Below are 23,905 nucleotides of genomic sequence, written 5' to 3'. Positions count from 1 at the left end.
TCAAACTCCAAATACATTTGTTTCAGGGGTCAGTGAGCAACTTAGGTCCCCATTAGGATGCCGTATTGTGTATGCAAATGCAGTGGGTACCACAGGTACCCCCCATGTGCACCCACCTCCCCCTTCACCACGGGGGCCCGCAGGGGGACCCCGAAGTGAAGACCACATGTCTTTCCAGGCATCTGTTTGAGCCCATCATAATATGGCTGGCGGTGTCTAATAGACACCGCCACCATATTAACCGCATGCGCGCTAGCGGTTTTCGCGCTGCGTTTTTTGAAAAGCCGCGTTACATGACGAGCTCAGCTCGTCATGAGCGTACGAGCGGTGTAACTCATGACGAGCTGAGCTCGTCATGAGCGCGGAAGGGGTTAAACGTTTTACGCCCCGGTCGCCTTGCAACCGGGCATCCTAATATGGCGGGGGGAATTTAGGTGCGGATGGCAGGCGGATTGCCCCCGCCAGGTCGGCGGTGGCTACAGCCAGCCTGGCGGGGACAATCCGCCCGCCATCCTAATGGGCCCCTTAGTCTCACTTCCACGGAGTTCTTTGTTTATATATAGATGGCTCACTTCTGATGCCAAGCGAGAGGTCTTTCTTGAAGTGGAGGCCAGTTTGTGGAGGCCTCACCTTTGCCTCTTTTATTCTTCCTCTTTCTAAAGAGCTTGTACTTGATGTTACTGAAAGTAAATCTGTGCATATTAAGTTTTTGAACGTTTTCTACAAAAAAAATATTAGAAGTGGGTAAATGTCAGTAACTTCTCTAACCCCTTTGAATATTTTTACGAAGCTTATCCCTTGGCGTGAGGTGATGAACTCTGTTTCTCTCTTTTTGCAGTACTTCCTTGGCCAGAGAAATTCCTTGACCTACACACTAACTCACTCTTTGTTTTTCTTATAAAATTAAGACTGCCTGAATGGTCTGTGATAACTATGGAGCTTTAATTCATTTATGACCCTAGTTGATGGCTAGCATAGCATTAGTTCACCCTGTGTGAGAGCTGAAGATGAGATACTGAGGTAAATGTATCCCATTGTAACCTCTTGCTTAACACGGATTAATTCTGCCCTCTCCCTTACTACTGCACTTTCCTGTGAGATGAATGATCCTATGAGTTAAGAGATACAGAAACTCCTTACCCCTGCTTTGGTTAACAAATGCTTTTCTCTTCCCTAGAATTCCTCGCTTCTTGGTCACCCCTTCTCTGGCGCCGTTGCCCCTGTTCTCACAACGCTTCAGCGTGCACAGCTGTTAGGTGGTGCACAAGTAAGAATTCTAATATTGTTTTTCTTGTACTTGTTTCTGTCCCCTATTTTATTTCTCCATCCTTCTCATCTGCTCTCTGCAATGATTTTATCCTCTTTCTTTACTTACATGAGCTATTCCCTTTTTTTTATTTTCGCTTCACCTTTCCTTAACTCCATGTTATGTTCTTTGCTACTTTTCTGTTGACCTATTGAAGCTTTGTTTTTCTCACTTGTTTCCTTTGCATCTTTTCCAGCAACAGGCAGCAGTTGCAGCAGCTGAACGAATGTCTCCTAGCCAATATGCTCGTGTTTCAGGACTGATCGGCACACCTCTTGCCTCTGTCAACCCTAAGCTTCTGCAGCCCAGAGTTGGGCAGATGATGGGACCAGCCCCTGGATTTCGGGCTTTCTTTGGTGCTCCCCCTCCACCTGCTCCATTGGCCCCTCCCCCATCTCACCTACAGAACTTGAGGTACTTCTGGAAGACTTATCACAAACTGCCACTTTGCAGGAATATACTCTCAATGACTGTTCATTGGTCTACACAAGAGCACTGTGATCAACTGTAGGATGGAAATTTGTAAAGGAAGGAGTCTGCCTGCTCTTTAAAACATAAATGGCTTTAAAGGACAGGTGTGATATCGTACATAAGACTGAGTGCTTTGTGCATCCACATTATTAGCCATAAATATGCTAATGGTACTGATAGTGGAACAAGTATTTTACCAAATAGTTAAGTATTCCCTATAACTAGTCATAGTAAGAATGGCCTTCTAGTGATGGTCTTGTATATGGATTCATAGTCTGGTTTAAAACACATCAGCAGTTTGGTCAATAATGGCCGCATCCTTTCTTTTGTGATTCTTGGGGCACTCTTGTGGTGTTTTCTGCTTTGTTTTTTGTTGTTAAGTGGACTTCAGCATGGCTTTGTTCAATTAAACATCCATGCTTTGCAACTTAATGTTCCTGGATGCCAAAGGTCAACTGCAGTATTTTAGGTCTACCCCTTTGTACTTTATTTGGAAAAACTCAGAAAAGTACTGTGCATTGTTTGCCTTTTTGCTGATTTCTTTATTGCCTTCTTCTTGTCAGCTTTCAAACTCCATCGCACCTGCTTTCTTTTTGTTTTGTTATGTTATAGACTGTTTTCTGAGGCCTAGTTCTTTTCCCAAGAGCAAATGGCATGCTTCAGGAAGAAAAATGCTATATTCTTGGAGTGGCATAAACCTATTTTCCATTCAGTGTTCTGACCATTCTCTGTGCCCTCCTTAAACCAAATACTACTAAAATTGTGAAAATGGGAATGGAGATTGTTTAGGACTGATTTTCCAGGAGTCCTAAACATGCTTGGAGATCTTAAAGACAAACTTATTCTTTTGAAAAACCTTACTGCCTGCTCTGTTTCTCCATCTTCCTCAGCTCATCTTTCTTTTTTGCCTTAGGGTGCCCTAAACCCAATTTTAACCTTTGTCCTGCTTGTGTCTACTTAGTATGTCACGCTGAATCAATAATGCAACAGACTACCCAGAAATGTGCATTAGGCCTCACAAGCAGTATAGAAAACACTTTGTAAGGCCCTGCACAGTAAAATGCTCAAGTACTCGCTGTAGGAAAGCGCCCCTTTTTAACATGGGCACCCCAACTTTTTGCCTGGCATATGATGCAGTTTTGACTGAACTGCACTGGTTTCCTTCTAACAAGGTCCCCAGTGCCAGTGATCTTTACCTAAAACAAGGTAACTGTTAAATTGTACCCCAAATGCCAACACCTTTAGCATTTCTTTCTGTAAATCCCTAACAAATGGTTCCTATGGCATGAGTAATGATGAGAGCCCCTAAGGGTTCCAGCATGTATTGTGCCACCCTACGGACCGACCACCAAGCTCCTGCAGACTGCCATTGCAGGCTCAGTGAAATGGTCAAACAGTAGTGAAAACACGACTTGGCACGCACCCTGTGTGCCATACCCACAGACACTGCATGCAATAAATGTAAGTTAACCCTATAGCAGGCCTTCTAGCCCTAAGGCAGGGTGCATTATATTACATGTCAGGACACATCTCCATGAGCAGATATACCCCTGTGCTGTCTAGTGCAGCTACTCGATAGTACAAGTGAACAGGGAAGCCATCTTAAGTATATGTACTGGGCACTGGTCTTTACGAATTCCCAAGTAAACATGATCGCTGTATTGAATCCTATGGTGTTTTTTATTATCAAGCACCTTGTCTTAATAAATCCACACTAATGCCAGTAGTGAATTTATTAAAACATGCACCAAGGTGCCCCCTAAAAATCTAAGTGTGCTGGCTGACTTGTTTTTCATCCAGTCTGCCACCACATACATTTTTCTGACCCCATGCATGCTCTCTGACGCCGAAAAAATAAGGTGTCCTCCAGCAGTGTAGCTAGTGATTTAGCATATCAAGACTAGGGACTTAAAAAGCTGCTTCTGCCTATTAAATGCAATCCTGGCTTCCCCAAGACCTGGAAGATGCCACCCCCTGCCCTGAGGCCCATTTGGTAGCAGGACAGGCGGGAAATGAGCTATTCAAGTAGGCGTGTTACACTACCACGCCAGTCACACCCCTAAGGAGTGCTTCATGATGTGCTCCTCGGAAGCAGGATTCCACTGTCTTGTTTTTGGTGGAATTACGGTCTCTGGGAGAGGGTTCTGCCCATTTCCCACAGGAAGTATTCCTATAGGGGGTGTAGTGACCCCAAGGGTAAGTAGCACATTGGCTACTACCCTTCACTCCCCTTAAAACCCCTAAATTCAGTATTTAGGTGGTCCCCTGACACCAAGAACTCCGATTCGGCAGACTCCAAAGGAAGGACTAGGAAGAGCTGAAGAATGCTACTACCGAGTACTAGCTGTGGACTTTGGTGCCAAACTGTGCGAGCCTGCTTTTGTCCCGACAAACGCCCAGACCCGACTCTTCCTGCAGCTGTGCATCTTCCCAAGCCTCGGAAAACTGGCAGCAATTCGTCAACCAGCTGGTATCTCCCTTGAAGTGGAGGAGTCACTTACTTCAAGCACTGACCGCGACGTTCGGTACACCTATCTGCTGACCATTGGGTCCACTGATTCAGCAACCATCCAGGAAGAGGTTACTATGCTCCAGGAGGTCAGCTTCGTCTCCCCACCAAGTTTGGAGATGCCATGAGGCGCCCTACGCCAATACCTGGGGTACCGGAGCCTGTAGCAAGCACCAAGGCTGGTTTGTATTCATTCCGAACACCACCGCCGCTAAAACAGACATGCACTTCTCGGGACTTCCCCAGTGTCCAACCGTACACCAGAAGTCGTCTTGCTGTGTGTGAGAAGGTGGCTTGGTATATGCTGTCCACCAATTAAAGTGGGCACCTTGTACCAATCCACACAACCCTTATGATGTATGAGGTCAAAGATAACCTTATTGAAAGATATCCTAGTGTTAGCTATGGAGAGCGGCCTTCAGGCTTAATCTTGAAGGAATGTAAAGCAGCTTGTTTTACCAGAATATCACCTCCTGAATGACTAAATGAAGGAAAGCCGCACAGTAGTTATATAAAAATATGTATTTAATATAACACTGTCTACTGTCCTCTACACAAGGATAGAACACAAAGCACACAATACTGAATCGATAGAAAAGTTGTAAGTAGCACAATACACAGCGTGCTCCAGGGAGAGACTGAACCATATACTAAAATAGTGGTAGAACAATCGCGACTGAGATCAAGACAAGGTCTAGAGCATGTAGAATCGCTAGGACCCCAAGAAACCACCCATGGTGAGTAGACAGGGACCCCACGGAGGCGGGTGCAGTGTGGGAACACCACGCGGGCTCTGTACAATTCTATAGGGAAGTCGCTGTTGCAAAGCTAAAGTTTAAGGACCCTTCTAGGAGGACTTTGAGCAAACCCTTCGGAACGTAAGAGTTTAGAGAGCCATCCCACCCGTGGATACTGTAGTACCCGAGTTACCTATCCCAGGGGAGCCTGGTGAATAGGTCTGAAGTGGTGTCAGAAACCTCTGTCGTTCTCTATGGAAGGAAGTGAAGAAGTACTGCTGCTGTGAAGGTGAAAAGGGTCCGGTGGGATCCAATCCTGGATGGATTCTGGATGGAAGGATCCTGAAAGCAGAGGGGACAGAGTCTGGGTCACTTCAGAGAGACCAGGGGCTCGATAGAGTAATGCCCACCGATGTCGGGTGCTTCAGGTTCGAAGAAGGGATACATGACTCTGCTGCCACGAGGTCCCAGAGGCGTCAAGGACGACCGGGAGCCGGAGGTGAGCTGTCCCACGAAGGATGTCGAGTGCTGCAAGGTTGTGTCCAGCAGGAGCACCAGCAAGCTTTTGCAACAGCAACCCGCGAAGGATGGACAAACAGGTTATGGTGTGAACCAGCAAAGTCCAGGGGACTCTCCAAGCCATGGAGAGTCGGGGCACATCTAGAGCAACCAGGAAAACCCAAGAACAATCAAAATGACACTCAGAAGGACCAGCGAGCCGAATGACTAGGAGTTGCGAGGGGACCTCAAGCAAGATTGCAAAGCACCCGCCCACGGAGGCCAGAGTTCTTTGGTGCTAATACTGCTCAGGGTCAGGACTACAGTGTCCAATGCACAAGCTCGGAAATCGCCAACAAGCCTATGCACTTACACATGGACATGGTGCACAGGGATTCAGGTTACGCAGCCCCCACGAGGGATACTGACCTCAAACTCGGTGAGAGGGCAGATCAACCTCAGGGACCTTCAGGAACCCACCTCCTGTGTTGCTGAAATCTTCGAAGTCCGCATGAGCTCAGTAGCAGCAGACCGGTCAGTTGCGCTTTAGGTGCCTGCGAAGCAGGGGAGTGACTCCTTCACTCCAAGGGAGATTCTTCTGTTCTCTTAAGTGCACCTGTGGTCCTGCACGGAGCGTGTATGGAGCAAAGGCACAACTAAGCTTCGGGCGGAAATGGGGACGAAGTCGAGCCCAGTCGCGGTCCAGCAAAGTCCAAGTGTCCAGACGGTCTAAGGTCAGTGGTTTCTTGTTTGTAGAATCTTGTCCACCTAAAATGTAAAGTCTTACAGCCAGGTAAGCCCTTTTGTACCCGTGTGAGAGGGTTGGACAGATTCAGGGAACTCTCCTAGGGGAGGGGTAGGACAGAGGCGTGGCTACACCCATGTCCTTTGTCCAGTTTCGCGCCAGAGCAGGAGCCAATGGCTCCCATAACTGGTTTGAGCTGGACTATGCACAGGGACACCAAATGTGCCCCCAGTGCAGGCTTTCAGGCACTCTCAGAGTGCACCCACCCAGCCCCAATATACTAAACCTTGTCTTGGAGGTGGTCACACATCCCTGTGACAGGGTGCCTATTGCGCTTCCTTCCTCTGCTCGAGCTTGGCTCAGCAGCAGGAGGGCAGAAATGTGTCTCAGGCTGGCATCATCCATTTTGTGCTGTCCAGGTCGAGAAGGCTCGTACCGGATAGACCGGTGACCCCACGAACCCTGCTTCTGAAGGGTGGAATCATACCTCCCACACCAGTTACTGGTGTGGAGGTATGGTACCAAGGTGTTTGATATCAAACACAATATGTTTCTATGTAGCCGTTTTGGAGATAGCATTTACCGCGAAGTTATAATGTACCTCTACCTATATGTCCGGCTGAGTCACAGACAACCCGGGAGAATGGTCTCCGAAGGCTGCACAGGGGCTCTGCTCATGCAGGGGCACCCTCTCTCATAAAACGAGCCATCCTGCCTTCAGGATTGATAAGGCCTGCTGTAAGGGTGACTTATAAGTTTTAAGTGTAGTGACCATTCGATACAGTGAACCTATATCTAAGGTATGTGGTGCAAGCACCATCTTACACAGGCTGCAGGAGCAGATTTAGATTTCCATTTTGCATGGCCTCTCATGGGTGGCATAATGTTCGAGGCATGTGGGCTGCTAAATTCATATCTTTTGCATTAGATCGCCGCCTAGTGTTGGGTCCGGATGATCGCACATTGTTGTCCTGGAAGAGTCTTCGAAGTATCCTGAGATAGGTGGCTCCTCCCCTGGACTACAGTGCGCATGGGCATCGGCTCCATCCCCAGATTGTTTTTTTCCGCCATTGGGTTCGGATGCGGTCTCGACGTCTCTCTGTCGGAAGCGAGAAAACTAGTTTCTTTAAGGCCAAAAGGCCTTCGTTTCATTACGTCGGTATTGTTTGCGTACGGTCTCGAGTTCTTCCGTCTCTTTGAGTCGGAATCTGCGGAGTCGTATCACTCTTCGGACATCGAGGCCTTCTCATCGCAACACGACCACAACTTTTCAGCATGGAGCGGAGCCCGTTTAAATACTGTCCCGTCTGTGGGTCCAAATACCCACATATCGACGTGCACCCGGTCTGTAACAAACGCCTCTCGCCAGACCATAACGAGGACAGCTGCATGGCCTGCTCCAGATTCAGGTCGAAGAAGACGCTCAAGCTTCGACGCGCGGTGCGCCTTGAGGCCAGACAAGCGGCCCCGGCTCCAGATAACATCTTCGGCGACCAGGAAGAAGAGGGCCTGAGCCATCATCTTGAAATCTCACCGCCCGCGACGGAGGTCGAGGCAGATCCGGAAGACGACGACTGGGTCGTAGATCAAGGCCTTGAATACGTCGACGAGGTAGGGGACGTCGAAGAAGTTTATGGGGCCGCGGAAGATAGCTCAGGGGATGAGCTATGCCCCGAAGGTTACGCGGATCAGGCTCGGGTCACGGGATCGCCACTCGGCCTTACCCAAGACCCTGTACCGCAAGCCACGGCCCCGCCTTCAGGCCCGGCCACGGACATACTTGCTACGCAGCCCGTATCGAAACCGAAACTGAAACCATCGGTATCGACTACACCTAAGATGGCCGACCCGAAAACGAAACCGAAACTAACAGATTCGAGTGCACCTAAGATGGCGGTCGTTCCACAAAAAACACCAAAGCCTGCTACCTCATCGACTCCGTCGGCCTCCGGTCCACAGAAGTCGAAGAAAACTGTCGATTCGACAGTGCCGAAGTCGTCAGCGGAGGAGGCGTCCTCTAAGAAGGTCGTCCGGCACGGGTCGACCGGGACGACGCCGTCAAAATCCGCCAAAGCCAGCGACAAGACTCCGGTACCGACTGGGACGTCGTTAGTCGGACGCGTGGTTGAGACGGAGTCTGCAAAATCACACGGATCGAAGGGCGGAGGCTCAACACATCGGTCCAAGGACTCTGTGTCTACGGCTGCAGCATCGACGTCTAAGACTCCGAAGGGCCCACAGGACGTCGGAACCGAAGGCAAGGTGAAGGCCTCCTCGTCGGCGCCAAGTGCCGCTGTCGGTGACGCATCCCTCATCGCCACTTCACTCCAAAGAATTCGGGATAAGGCCTCTGCGACGTCGGCTCCGGCGCCGTCGCACCAGAAGCCGATGGACATGCCGGCAAAGCCTGCTGGCAAACTTCTCTTCATTCTGCCGCCAAAGGAGGCACCAAAGGCCTTTGCGCCAAAGACGGCGCCAAAGACATCGGACTCGTCCACGTCTGCTGGAGTATTGGGTCGACAACTCGACTCAGGAGAAGATTCTGAGCGTTTTATCGACGCGGACACGGGCATGTTGACCCTTTACAAGAGGAAGATCACTTCCCAACCAGTGGACTCCTATGTTATCCCACTGAAAAAGAAAAGGCCTGCACTGGACGCTCCAGCCCTGATTGAACCTATCCAGCCTCCTCCTAGAAGGAGTCCAACACCTTCCCCCGACCACTCTGAGGGAGAGGAATATGGACAAGATGACCAGTACACTTTCCCCATCAATGAACCCGATGCACAACAGGATTCCTATGACGACATAGGTGATCAGGGAATCCAGAATGTGGGGCAGGACCCACAGCCTTTCAGTGCACGTGCATCCCCAACAGAAGACTCTGCAGGATTTCATGCACTCATTGAACGGGCAGCTGCTAATCATGATGTGGACATGCATGCTGACCCAGTGGAGGAAGATTTTCTGTTTGACACTTTTTCAGTCTCTGAAAGGACAGTCAAGACACTTCCTATGCTCAAAGGTGTCCTTAAGCATGCTGCGGAAATCTTTAAAGAGCCTACCAGGGCGCGGGTGGTCAATCCACGCATCGAGAAGAAATACAGACCAGCACCTGCGGACCCTGCATACATTCGGGGACAGTTGCCACTAGACTCTCTTGTGGTCGAAAATGCCCGCAAAAGGGCAAACTCACAGACGACGGGTGAAGCTCCTCCCCCAGACAAGGAGTCTAAAGTGCTTGAGGCAGGGGGCAAAAGAGTAGCTGCGCAGGCTGCCAATTTCTGGCGTATTGCGAATACACAGGCGCTATTGGCACGTTCTGATAGGGCGCATTACGACACCCTAGAGCAAGTTTTACAACACCTGCCTTCGCAGTTTCAAGAGGCTACCAAACTGCTTATAGAGGAGGGAAAACTCATCTCCAACGCAGCCATAAAGTGTGCACTTGATGCCGCAGACACAGCAGCTAGGGCTATTAACACTAGCGTCATGCTGAGACGACAAGCGTGGCTACGCATATCAGGGTTTAAACCAGACATTCAAACGACCATACTCAATCAGCCCGTCAATCCTGATAGACTGTTTGGTCCTGATGTTGACACCACCCTCGAAAAGATTAAGAAAGACAACGAAACAGCTAAGTCTATGGGGGCCCTTCAATCACAACAATTCCGGGGCAACACTTTTCGTCGCTCAGGTGCACGTGGAGTCACCAGAGGACAGATGGGTCAACAATCACAGTTCACTAGAGGTGGAGCACAGTCCTCGTACCCCAAGCAGAATAAAGGGGGTTATCGAGGAAACAGCAACAGAGGCCGTGGCAGAGGAAACAACAACTCCCGTTCCTCTGCCCCAAACAAACAGTGACTCTCTGTCACTGCCCTCCGACCATTTAACACCTGTCGGGGGGAGACTCCAGCAGTTCCTGCCAGTCTGGACAAACATCACCACAGACAGGTGGGTACGACAACTTGTCCAGTACGGTTATTGTCTAGAGTTAAAGTCCACTCCACCCAACATTCCACCAAGGCAACGGCCTATGTCCGCAGAGCACTTGCACTTATTGCAGCAAGAAGTAGTGGTGATGCTGCAAAAGGGCGCAATCGAGCTCATGCCAGTGGAGGAGGAAGGCACAGGGGTATATTCCCTGTACTTCCTTATTCCAAAAAAGGACGGATCTCTCAGACCCATTCTAGATCTGCGTCCCCTCAACCTGTATATACTGTCAGAACATTTCCATATGCTTACACTGCAACAAATTCTTCCCTTGTTGAACCAAGGGGACTTCTTAGCAACCTTGGACCTCAAGGATGCTTATTTCCACATACCACTACACCCGTCCCACAGAAAATACCTCAGGTTCACTATCCAGGGCAGGCATTATCAGTTCAAAGTCCTACCCTTCGGAGTGACCACCGCCCCAAGAGTGTTTACCAAGTGTCTGGCGACGGTAGCGGTGCACCTCAGGAGGCAGAACATCCATGTCTACCCCTACCTAGACGACTGGCTCGTTCAAGCCAAGTCGGAACAACAGTGCGCCGCGGACATGTCGACTACCATTCACCTCCTTCACAATCTGGGCTTCTCGCTGAACTACCCAAAGTCGCACCTTCAACCAGCACATGTGCGCCAGTTTCTAGGCGCAACGATAAATACCCTGACAGCCATGGCTCAGCCAAACAAGGTCAGGATAGACAGCATGCAGTCTCTAATCCAAAAGTTCAGACCACAACACTCGCTTCCAGCGAGAGTATTCATGCAGTTGATTGGCATGATGGCCTCCTGCATCTTCATAGTCCCTCACGCAAGGTTACATATGCGTCCGCTCCAGGAGTGCTTAGCAAATCAGTGGACACAGGCTCAAGGACAATTGACAGACCTAGTGTTGGTTACCAGTCGGGCGTACAACTCTCTGCATTGGTGGAATCCACACAACCTTTGCAAGGGCCGACTGTTCCAAGAGCCAGAGCCACAGATTACCCTGACAACGGACGCATCTCTCCAGGGATGGGGAGCTCATCTGCTCACTTACACTGTGCAGGGACTATGGACGACGCAGCAACAGAAGATGCACATCAACTATCTGGAACTGATGGCAATCTTCATGGCGCTCAAGTCCTTCAATGTACATCTGTGCAACAAGGTAGTGTTAGTCCGGACGGACAACATGACAGCGATGTACTACATTCAAAAGCAGGGAGGCACCCACTCGCCGCAGCTGTCTCATCTGGCTCAGAGCATGTGGAAGTGGGCCATTCAGAGGAACATTTTCCTCATGGCAGAACACCTCCCGGGCAAGGACAATCAGATGGCGGATCTGCTCAGCAGATACAGCCATCAAATGCACGAGTGGGAGTTACATCCATCAGTACTCCTCCCGTACTTCCAGCAGTGGGGTCATCCGGAGATAGACCTGTTTGCCACAAACGAAAACGCAAAATGTCAACACTTTGCCGCCAGGTTCCCTCACCCACAGTCGCAGGGGAATGCGATATGGATGAACTGGTCAGGCAAATTTGCATACGCTTTTCCACCAGCACCTCTGATACCGCTGGTGGCAAGAAAACTAAGGCAGCACTCGATGACACTCATCCTAGTTGCTCCAACGTGGGCACGCCAAGCATGGTACACCACGTTTCTGGAACTCTCGGTGGTGCCGCATCAAAGGCTGCGCCTAACGCCCAGGCTTTTGACGCAGAACCATGGAGACATTCAGCATCCAGATCCGCAACAGCTCAACCTAGCGATCTGGCTCCTGAAGTCCTAGAGTTTGGCTACCTTCACCTACCTCCAGAATGCATGGACATCATCAAGGAGGCAAGGAAGCCGACTACCAGAGCATGCTATGCTGCAAAATGGAAGCGTTTCGTCCTTCACTGTACAGCCAATAACATAAACCCGCTAGATGCATCTATCCCTAACATCATTTGCTATCTGTTACATCTTTACAAGTGCAATCTAGCGTACACTTCCATTCGGATACATCTATCCGCCATAGCAGCTTATCTTCAGAACAGGCAGCATCTCTCTGTCTTCAGAGTGCCTGCCATTAAGGCCTTCCTTGAAGGTCTGAAACGAGTAATTCCCCCAAGAACACTGCCAGCTCCGGTGTGGAACCTCAATGTGGTCCTCACCAGGCTGATGGGACCACCTTTTGAGCCACTACACTCGTGTGAACTCCAGTTCCTTACATGGAAAGTGGCTTTCCTTATTGCTATCACTTCACTGAGACGTGTCAGTGAGCTGCAAGCGCTCACAATCCAAGAGCCATTCATACAAATTCATCCAAATAGGGTGGTACTGCGTACTAACCCCAAATTCCTTCCGAAAGTGGTGTCACAGTTTCATCTCAACCAAACTATTGACTTGCCTGCATTCTTCCAAAACCCACAAACGGTGGCGGAAAGAATGCTCCATACTTTGGATGTTAGGAGGGCGTTGATGTACTATATTGACAGGACACAACACTTTAGGAAAACAAAACAACTTTTTGTTGCCTTCTCGCCACAGCACAAGGGCAACCCTATTTCCAAAGCAGGAATAGCCAGATGGATTGTTAAGTGCATCCAAATCTGCTATCAAAAGGCTAAACGCACCTTAACAATACCCCCAAGGGCGCACTCCACACGCAAATTGGGGGCATCCATGGCTTTCCTGGGGAACATTCCTTTAGAGGACATTTGTAGAGCAGCCACATGGGTTACACCACATACCTTTACGAAACACTACTGTGTTGATGTGCATTCCAAACAGCAAGCAGCTGTTGGGCAGGCTGTTCTCAAGACACTTTTTCAGGATTCTGCAGCTGGCACGGGCAACCGCCGCTAATGGAGGGACTGCTATATATTCTATGCAAAAGATATGAATTTAGCAGCCCACATGCCTCGAACTGAATATGCTACTTACCAGTATGCATCTGTTCTTGGCATGTAGGGCTGCTAACATTCATATCGCCCACCCTCCTCCCCGGTGCCTGTCGCAGCTGCAGACATACTCTTGCATTCAATCATTAGCATGGACATCCTTTACACTTTACACTCCATCTCTGCCACAATGGCTAAAAACAATCTGGGGATGGAGCCGATGCCCATGCGCACTGTAGTCCAGGGGAGGAGCCACCTATCTCAGGATACTTCGAAGACTCTTCCAGGACAACAATGTGCGATCATCCGGACCCAACACTAGGCGGCGATCTAATGCAAAAGATATGAATGTTAGCAGCCCTACATGCCAAGAACAGATGCATACTGGTAAGTAGCATATTCAACATGCTTCAGCCCATGGAGGCCTCTGGGGTACCTATGCCATGGGTACATGGTGAACCATATACTAGGAACTTACAAGGGTACCCCAGTATGTGGAGAAGCGTGGCTCAGTGGTTAGAGGCGGCAGACCCGGAAGCTGAGATCGGCTGTGGACCAGGGTTCGATTCCCCGCCTCGGCGGGTCTCGGGCTCAAAATTCCACGGACTCGACAATTCTCGCTCCGGTGCCTACTCGACTCACGGGGTCACACTCTACGACTCTGGGCAATAGCTTGCTTAATCTCCACTACGGCACCTCGCGGCGGGATGCCAGGCTTTCACCTTGTGGATACCCTGCCGGGGTATCTCACAGGGGAATACCAGGACGGGTTCCCTAAGCAAGCGCTTAGATGCCGTGTCGGTACATGTACATTTACATTTACAGTATCCAATCTGGAGTGTGCCAAAGTACATGTATGTTAGTTTAAGGGAGACTACAGTGTGTAGCGTGCTAGGTTACCACCGCTGGAAGCACTTCTGCACCAGGCTCCACAGGGCAGGTAAAACTTGACTCTTGGTGCTTTCTTGGACCTTGGCCTCTACTCACCTTAAGTCCAGAAGAACAGTCGTGTAAGTCGTTGGCAAGTAGTGAACGTTTCTCCCACAGGATAACATTACTACCTTCGATGCTCATGTCTCAAATCTGACCGCTTTTTATTGTAAAATGTGATTATATTCTAAAGTATTTACCCAATTACGAAGTTCTTGAAGTCTAAAATTCTATAATGTTATGTTCGAGGCATACGAGCTGCCGATTACACACTGTGCATAGATCACCTAGTGTTTGGGCCCGGAAGTTTGCAGTTGTTTTTGTCCTGAAAAGTCTTAGGTAGTCACAGGATAGGTGATTCCTCCTTTTGACTATCGTGCGCATGGGCATCGGCTCCATCCTTAGATTGTTTTTTTCCGCCACCGGGCTCGGATGTGTTTCCTGCGCTCCGTGTTGGAACCGATTTTCCTTCGGCACACAATCCTCACCCGCTTCGACGGTATTGTTTCAAACGCGTTTCCAATCAACGCTACTCTTCAATCCGAAATCTTCTATTCCGGTCGTCGACGAAGGCCTTCGGGCCTACCTAGGCCTCATCTTCCAGCTCATGGAAAGGACGCCATTCAAAAAGTGTCCTCTATGTGGGTCGAAATTTCCCCACACCGATCTCCATGAGGTGTGCAACCTTTGCCTTTCACCGGACCACGAGGCCAGAGACTGTTCCCCTTGTGCCTCTTTCCGCTCCAAGAAGATGATCCGGGACCTACGAGCTCGAAGAACAATGGCACGCTCGTCAGCTTCGATCCCAGACGACATCTTCGAAGAGGGCGTCGACGTCCCAGAACAACAGCAAGAACATGGCGTCGACAGTAACTCCGAGGCCGCAGATTCAGACGTCGAGGACATCACTCCGGCACAGAGGGTCGTAAGTAAGATTGTCTACCTCAACACCTTTTAAAAAGGCTACGGTCACAACCCTCGGGCCCGGGTGCACACCGAGACACTGCTTCCCATGCCCCGCCTTCGAGCTCAGCAAAGAAGCCTAATATGCCTTTAGGCGACTCAGGCTCGAGTCAGCCTACCCCTAGTGCCGGCGCACACCTACCGACACCGAAAAAGAAAGCATTGTCTTTCTCCACGCCAGCTGCTTCCACATCTAAGCACTCGGCGCCGAAGACAGGCACTGGCTCCTCGGCACCAAAACCACACTCGGAGCCGAGCAAAAAATTGCCACCCGAATCCCAAGCTTCGGAGCTGACAAAACCATTGGAGCTGACAAAACCATCGGAACCGAAAAAGACAAATGTTTCACCGGCTAAAGACACTGCTAGAGAACATGTTTCAAAGCCGAAAGACACTCCCAGCTCTGCACTGAAAAAGCCCTCGGCACCAAAAGATCTACCTCCCACAGAGGACTTATTCCATCCGGACCCTACACAGAAGACTCTGGTTAAAGATCCAAAAACTGGTAGACTAAATCTTAGTTCTAAAAAAGGACCATTGGACACGCCTGCACCTGCTCCTCATCCAAAGAAAAAGGACATTGCAACCTCTCCTTTAAGGATACCTTCTCCTCCTCCACCTCATATCCCTTCACCACCCACTCCCCAACCACATCACTTCCCTACACCTTCTCCTACTCCGTTAGCAGACGATAACAGGGATGACACCTCTGATGACACAGGAGGTGGTGCAGATAGCGAGCCACCAAATCCTTCTAGTCCTCCTGGCTCACCTGACCCTTGGGATGATTATAGCACCCCAGATGTCCTTAAAGTCCCACAAGACGACATATATCCCTCCAGGCCTCCCCCACCAGAAGACACTATATACCATGGGGTTGACCTACATACTGACCCAATAGAAGAAGACTTCCTTCTAGATACCTTTGACAACGCGCAAAGGTCCACTTCGATTTTACCCATGCTTAAAGGTGTTCTTAAGCACGTGCTAGGAGTCTTTAAAGATCCAGTTTGGGCTCGAATCATCAACCCCTGAATTGGGAAAAAATACAAGGCTGCCCCTTCAAATCCAGCCTACATTAAAGGGCCTGCACCATTAGACTCCATTGTAGTCTCTAAATTCACAAACATCAGGCGAGGCTCCCCCTCCAGATAAAGAGTCTAAGCTCCTTGACGCATCAGGTAAAAGAATAGCGTTACAGGCAGCAAACATTTGGCGTATCGCCAATACTCAAGCATTACTGGCAAGATACAACAGAGCACGTTATGATAGTTAGAATCAATAATGCAGCACCTTCCAGATAAATACAAAAACAGGGCACATGAGCTTATACAAGAGGGTAAAAACATCACTAATACCTCTATTCGTTGTGCACTATATGCAGCGGATACTGCTTCAAGGGCAATCCATACCAGTGTCCTATTGCGTAGACACGCTTGGTTACGCATTGCAGGTTTCAAACCTGAAGTACAAAGTGCTATCCTCAACCAACCCTTTCATGAGCAACACTTATTTGGGCCTAATGTGGACGTATCTCTTGAAAAAATCAAAAAAGATACCGATACAGCTAAATCTATGGGAGCCTTGCAGTCGCAAGCTCCCAGACTCTCCTTTCGCCGCTCATCTTACAGAAGCACCACCAGGGGATACTCCTCAGGCAGCCCATACACAATCCACCTACAGTAGGGGCTACCAAAGAGGTGGTTACAGAGGTAACCACAATAAGGGCAGAGGCAAAACCAACAACTCCCGCTTTGCCTCCACCCCTGCCCAATTACTTCCTTCCCCTTCCCCCAACACATTCCACTCCAGTTGGGGGAACACTACAACAATTCCTGCCAGTCTGGACCAACATCACATCAGACAGGTGGGTGCAACAAATAATTCAGTCAGGTTACTGTCTCGAACTTACATCTACGCCCCCCCCCCCGAACATACCACCCAAACAGCGTCCAATGTCACAAGAACATTTTATACTACTCAGGCAAGAGGTAACCTCCCTACTACAAAAAAACTCAATAGAGCCGGTTCCATTGCATCAGCAAAACAGAGGAGTTTACTCCCTGTACTTTCTAATTCCAAAAAAGGACGGATCATTAAGGCCCATTCTCGACCTCAGACCACTGTACCTGTACATACAATCAGACCACTTCCATATGGCCACACTCCAGCAGATTCTTCCTCTCCTTTTACAAAACGACATCTTTGCCACTATAGATCTCAAGGACGCATATTTGCACATTCCCATTCACACAGCTCACAGAAAGTACCTCAGATTTGTGGTAGAAGGTCAGCACTATCAATTCAAAGTACTCCCATTCGGGGTCACAACAGTACCAAGAGTGTTTACCAAGTGCTCCAACTTGGGCCAGACAACCGTTGTACACCACACTGCTGCAACTTTCTGTGGTACCTCACCAAAAGCTATACCTGTCTCCACGTTTCCTAACCCAGAACCATGGAGAGATCAGACACCCGGATCCAGCTCAGCTCAACCTAGCGATCTGTCTCCTGAAGTCCTAGAGTTCGGTTATCTTAACCTTCCTCCTGATTGTATGAACGTCATTAAAGAAGCTAGACATCCCGCCACTAGGGCATGTTATGCAGCCAAGTGGAAGCGTTTTGTAATATACTGCCATAACAACGACATCAATCCTCTCGATGTGTCTATTCAACACATCATAGGACACTTATTACACCTCCAAAGATGTAACTTAGCGTACACATCTATTAGACTGCTTCTTGCTGCCATTGCAGCATACCTACAAAATAGACAACATCTATCACTCTTTAGAGTACCTGCCATAAAGGCTTTTATGGAGGGCCTCAAAAGAATAATTCCTCCCAGAGCACCACCTTCACCTGTGTGGAATTTAAACATTGTTCTCACATGGTTAATGGGACCTCCATTTGAACCTTTACATAAATGTGAGTTGCAATTCTTAACCTGGAAAGTTGCATTCCTAGTAGCTATTACTTCTCTAAGAAGAGTTAGTGAGCTACAAGCACTAACCATTCAAGAACCTTTTCTGCAAATGCATCATAATAAGGTTGTCCTCCGTACCAATCCGAAATTTCTTCCAAAAGTCATTTCGCCCTTCTATCTCAATCAATCTGTAGAGCTACCAGTATTCTTTTCGCAGCCACAGACAGTCGCAGAAAGAGCTCTTCATACTTTAAATGTCAGAAGAGCATTGCTTTACTACATTGAAAGAATACAATCCTTTCGTAAAAGTGAACAACTTTTTGTGTCTTTCACACCACCACACCACACCAAGGTAACCCCATATCAAAATCTGGGATAGCTAGGTGTATTGTCAAATGTATACAAATTTGCTACCACAAAGCTAAACGTACATTATCTATTCCTCCTAAAGCCCACTCTACTCGAAAGATGGGGGCTTCAATGGCATTTTTAGGGAACATTCCCCTAGATGACATATGCAAAGCTGCCACATGGTATACACCGCCCACTTTCACAAAACACTATTGTGTGGATCTGCAAACCAAACAACAACTTACTGTGGGCCAGGCTGTACTCAAAACACTGTTTCAAAGTACTGCAACAGATACGGGTGGTCGCCGCTAAGAGTGGGTACTGCTATAAAATCTGAGCACAGTGTGTAATCTGCAGCTCATATGCCTCGAACGGAAAATGCTACTTGCCAGTATGCATCTGTTCTTGGCATGTAGAGCTGCAGAGTTACACACGCCCACCCGGCTACCTTCATCTGTTCCAGTCTTATCTTAATTAGATACAGCTTACATGAGCATCCTTTCTGTTTCAAACTCCATCATTTCCCTGCTGGCGAAAAACAATCTAAGGATGGAGCCGATGCCCATGCGCACTGCTGTCCAAAGGAGGAGTCACCTATCCCGTGACTTCCAAAGACTTTTCAGGACAAAAACAACTGCAAACATCCAGGCCCAACACTAGATGGCGATCTATGCACTGTGTAAATCTGCAGCTCTACATGCCAAGAACATATGCATACTGTTAAGTAGCATTTTCCTTTTCTAAATTGGTCCCGAGTTTCTTCTTGTGTGGGTCTCATTTATTGACAGTGAGTACAACAAATACTTAACACTGTGAGAAGTTGGGTTTCTGGTGCAGTAACCCCCCACATCCCCATCCTTTTTGCCAGACTAATGATGCACTTTTCACTTGATGTGCCCTGGGTCCCTGCCAATCAGGTTCCCAGGGCCTGTGTTCTTTCCCCAAAACTGTACCCAAACCCAATTGGCATCTCTAGCCACAGGTCAGCCCCTGGTAAATGGTACCACACATACTCAGGGCACTGTGACCAGGGAAGACCTCTAAGGGCTGCAGCACTTATTGTGCTTCCCTTAGAGGCCCTGTACCTTTATACACACACACACACACACACACACAACGCCATAGCAGGTTGCGTGTTTTGATGCAAAACAAAGTTAAGAGTAGTATGCTCTGCCTATAACCCACTGCTCTTGAATAGATCAGCCACCCCTCTAACTGGGTGCACTATACAATTGGTGAGGGTAGAGGTGCATGAGCCCTATACCCCTATAGTGTCTACGTCTATTCTTAGACATTGTAAGTGCAGTGCTGCCATTAAGACTATATGGTCCTGGGAGTTTGCCATTACAAACTCCACAGTACCATAATGGCTGTTTGGTATCGCACTTCTCAGCACATTAAACCCACACCGATGCCAGTGTGGGATTTAATGACAATTGCACTCAGAGGGCATCTTAGAGATGCCCCCTGAAAGACGACCAGCCTCTGGTGGGTTCCATGACTGGCACAAATCAGCCTGCCACCACAAGATATGTTTCGCTCCCTGAGCCCAGAAACCAAGCCTTACCTGGGCGGAGGTGTTCACACCTCCCCCGGTTCGGTAGAGCCATCTGTGGCAGGGGAGCTTCAAAGGTCTGGCAGCCTTTGTAATGCGACCCGCCCCAGCCTCTCCTGCTATCAATGCCCAAGCTTCGCTGCCAGATACCCACACCCATTGCCAAAGGCAATGCGGTATGGATGAGTTGGTCAAACAAATTTGCGTACGCTTTTTCACCTCTCTCACTAATTCCATTAGTGGTACGCAAGCTACAGCAACATTCCCTCACATTGATTCTCATAGCACCAAAGTGGGCAAGACAACCGTGGTACACCACACTACTAGAGCTCTCAGTAGTACCACATCAAAAATTAAAACTCTCTCCACATCTACTGACACAGAACCATGGAGAGATCATGCATCCAGACCCAATGCAGCTCAATCTGGCGATTTGGCTCCTGAGGACTTAGAATTTGGATACCTTAATCTTCCGCCTGATTGCATGAATAACATAAAAGAAGCGAGACGCCCCACCACTAGAGCATGCTATGCAGCCAAGTGGAAAAGGTTTGTTGTGTATTGCACAAATAACAACATTAACCCATTAGATGTTTCCATACAAAACATCCTATGCTACCTGCTCCATCTACAAAGATGTAATTTACCGTACTCCTCAATCAGGTTACATCTTGCTGCTATAGCAGCCTACCTTCAAAACAGACATTTGTCATTATTTAGAGTACCTGCCATCAAATCATTTATGAAGGACTCAAAAGAATAATTCCTCCCAGAATACCACCCTCTCCGGTATGGAATTTAAATATTGTTCTCACTAGACTTATGGGTCCTCCATTTGAACCATTGCATAAGTGTGAATTGCAGTTCCTTACATGAAAAGTTGCTTTTTAAGTTGCTATTACCTCACTCAGAAGAGTAAGTGAGAGCTAGGCACTAACAATTCAAGAACCATTCATACACCTACATCACAACAAAGTGGTTCTTAAAACAAACCCAAAATTATTTCCCAAAGTCATTTCACCCTTCCACCTCAACCAATCTATTGCGTTGCCAGTATTCTTTTCCCAACCACAAACAGTTGCGGAAAGAGCTCTACATACATTAGATGTAAAAAGAACACTCCTCTACTACATTGTTAGGACAAAACCATTTCGTAAAACAAAACAATACAATTGTTTGTGTCCTTTTCTCCTCCACATAAAGGTAATACTTTTTCAAAATCTGGGATTGCAAGATGGATTGTTCAGTGCATTCAAATCTGATACCAAAAAGCAAAACGCACTCTATCCATTCCCCTAGGGTTCATTCCACCCGTAAATTAGGGGCATCTATGGCATTCCTAGGAAATATACCCTTAGATGATATCTGTAAATCAGCTACATGGTCTACACCGCACACATTTACAAAACATTACTGAGATGTGCAGGCAAAACGACAAGCTAGTGTGGGCCAGGCTGTACTCAAGACATTATTTCAAACTACTGCAACAGATACTGGTGGTCGCCGCTAATGTAGAAAAACTGCTATGCAGTCTATGCATCAGTGTGTGGTCTGCAGTCCATATGCCTCAAACGGAAAATGCTACTTACCAGTATGCATCTGTTCTTGGCATGTAGGGGTGCAGAGCCACACACGCCCATCCGCCTCCCCGGCTACCTATATCTGTACCAGTAATATCTTAATTAGATACACAACAAATGGACACCTTTTCTGTACTCCTACAACTCCATCATTTCCCCAATGGCGCAAACAATGCGACAATGGAGTCGAAGCCCATGCGCACTACGATCTATGGGAGGAGTCATCCAACAGACAAAGACTCTTCCAAGACAGCAACAAAGTGTAATCATCCAGGCCCACCACCAGATGGTGATCTATGCAACAGTATGTGGCTCTGCAGCCCTACATGCCAAGAACAGATGCATACTGGTAAGAAGCATTTTCCTTACTGGCTGTTGCTGTATATCGACAAAAAAGACAACGCACTTCTCTGTTTAGGATTCCAATCATCAAGGCCTTCCTTGAAGGTCTTAAGTCATTCCTCTTAGCATACCACTTTCCCCCGCTTGGAATCTCAATATTGTAAATTCCAGATTAATGGGCCCTCCATTGGAGCCCCTCCACTCGTGACCTCTCCAGTTTTTACCCTGGAAAGTATCACTTTGGTGTTTCGATTCCACCTCAATCAGTCTAATTAGTTACCATTTTTCCCCCCCAACCTGATTTGGCTGCGGAAATGGTCCTACATACCTTAAATGTTATGCAAACCTGCTATTGCAGGCTGCTTGTTGTGGTGCAGAGGAAAGTGAAGACACAACATACCCATCTTCTGTGTGCCATTCTTGCAGACACTGAATGTATTATAGGGAAGTCACCCCTACTGCAGACCTTGCATCCCAAAGGCAGGGTGCATTATATTACATTTGAGGACACGTCTGCATGAGCAGATATGCCCCTATGATGTCCATGTTGATTATTTGACATTGCCAGTAAACAGGGAAGCCACCTTGGGTATATGTACTGGGCACTTGTGATTACGAGTTCCCCAGCAACTTGATGGCTTCATTGAAACTAAAGCTGTTTAATATCAAACATCTTGTATTAATTATCAATTTCTGGTTCTAGTGATGGGTTATTAATGCATGCACCCTGAGTGCTCCTTAGAGGTGCCCCCTGAAAACCTACCAGTCTCTTGTGTACAGGCTCACTGGTGTAGACCAGCCTGCCACCACAGACCGGTTTCTCCCCCCTGCAGATGAGAGCCTATTCTCTCTGAGGCAGAAACAACGTCTGCTCCGGACGGAGGTGTTGTTACCCTCTTCAAGAAGGATGGTCAAGTGATCAGCATATCAAGGCAGGAGGCTTCAAAGGCCTCTTCCGCCTTTGAAATGAGACCCCGGTTCCCCCCAGACTTGGGAGATGCCACCCCTTGTCCTGAGGCCCATTTGGCACCAGGACAGGTGGGAACATTAGGTTGTCATGAGGTGTGCTTCCAGTCAGGCTAGTTCTAAGGTGGGCTTCCTGATTCTAACACAAAAACTAGAATTTCACCATCTTGGATTTTGATTGAATAAGTCTTACTGGGTCAGTGTTATGCCCACGTCGGACAGGAAGTGATCATAATGGGGGTGTAGTCATCCTAAAGGCAAGTAGCCCATTGGCTACTACCTGTCACTCTCATTAACACCCCAAAATGGAGTATGTAAGTAGCCACCCTGATGCCAGAAACTTTGATTAGACGGATCCAGAAGAAGAAGACCAAGAAGAAAGTAAGAACTCATGACTGCTGTGGACTTTTGGCACCAAACCCTGCCTGCCTGCACCAGTCTCGACAATCGTGACCAAATGACTCGCCCTGCAGTTGTACATCTGCCAAGAACCCGGTAGACTGCCAGCCCTTCACAAATTGCCAGCAATCTCCCTTCAAGTAGAGGAGCTACTCATCTGCAGGCAACTAAGAAGCAGAGTCAGGTTTACTGTGTTGCCACTCCCCGGCCAGCCCGATGCAGCAGCCACCCGAAAGAGATACCTGTGTTCCAGAAGGCCAGATCTGCCCCTCCCCCCCCCCCATACCAAATGAGAGGACACCAGGACCGACCGGAGCCACACAGCACCAATACCAGAGGTACTAGACACTTTGCAGCACCCAAGGCCTGTTAACAGCACCAAGACCAAGCAGCTGTCGAGGGACGTCGGCACAGCAGAGACCGACTTCCAGAGTGGCCTAGCCGTCTTGATTTCTGCACACTCAGCCGACAACGATGAGGGCCTTGGATATACAGAGCTCTGCCGACCTATTGACACTCCACCTGTGCATCCCAGCCCACGTACCAGAAAATCAAATGTGCCTCCTTGCTCCCAGGAACCTTGTGACCTCAGAACCCCCCTTTGGGAGCTCTTGGACTTGTCCCCCTCAACCACCTGTTTTTTAGGTGGCTGCCCTTCTTTCCACCAGCGTAGCATGCTAAGCTACCAACCCGACCAGCACCTCTGCACCACGATGTCCTAGCGCAGGTAACTGCTAGTGATAATTTGGACCTTGGCCCCC

At 48.5% G+C, this 23,905-nt stretch overlaps 1 protein-coding gene across 2 annotated transcripts in view; it reads left to right on the top strand.

Annotated features, from left to right (window-relative positions):
* PATL1 (PAT1 homolog 1, processing body mRNA decay factor) overlaps window positions 1-23,905 on the top strand; it is a 203,851-nt gene that overhangs the window by 84,542 nt on the left and 95,404 nt on the right. For both annotated transcript variants that reach the window (XM_078666733.1, XM_078666817.1), the window contains exons 7-8: window positions 1,178-1,267; window positions 1,503-1,720. In XM_078666733.1, the coding sequence (XP_078522859.1) occupies window positions 1,178-1,267; window positions 1,503-1,720 (308 nt within the window). The remainder of the gene's footprint in view (window positions 1-1,177; window positions 1,268-1,502; window positions 1,721-23,905) is intronic.

This window comes from Lissotriton helveticus, chromosome 1_1, assembly GCF_964261635.1.
Source record: "Lissotriton helveticus chromosome 1_1, aLisHel1.1, whole genome shotgun sequence".
Lineage (NCBI taxonomy): Eukaryota > Metazoa > Chordata > Amphibia > Caudata > Salamandridae > Lissotriton > Lissotriton helveticus.
This window is presented reverse-complemented; position numbering and strand designations above follow the sequence as displayed.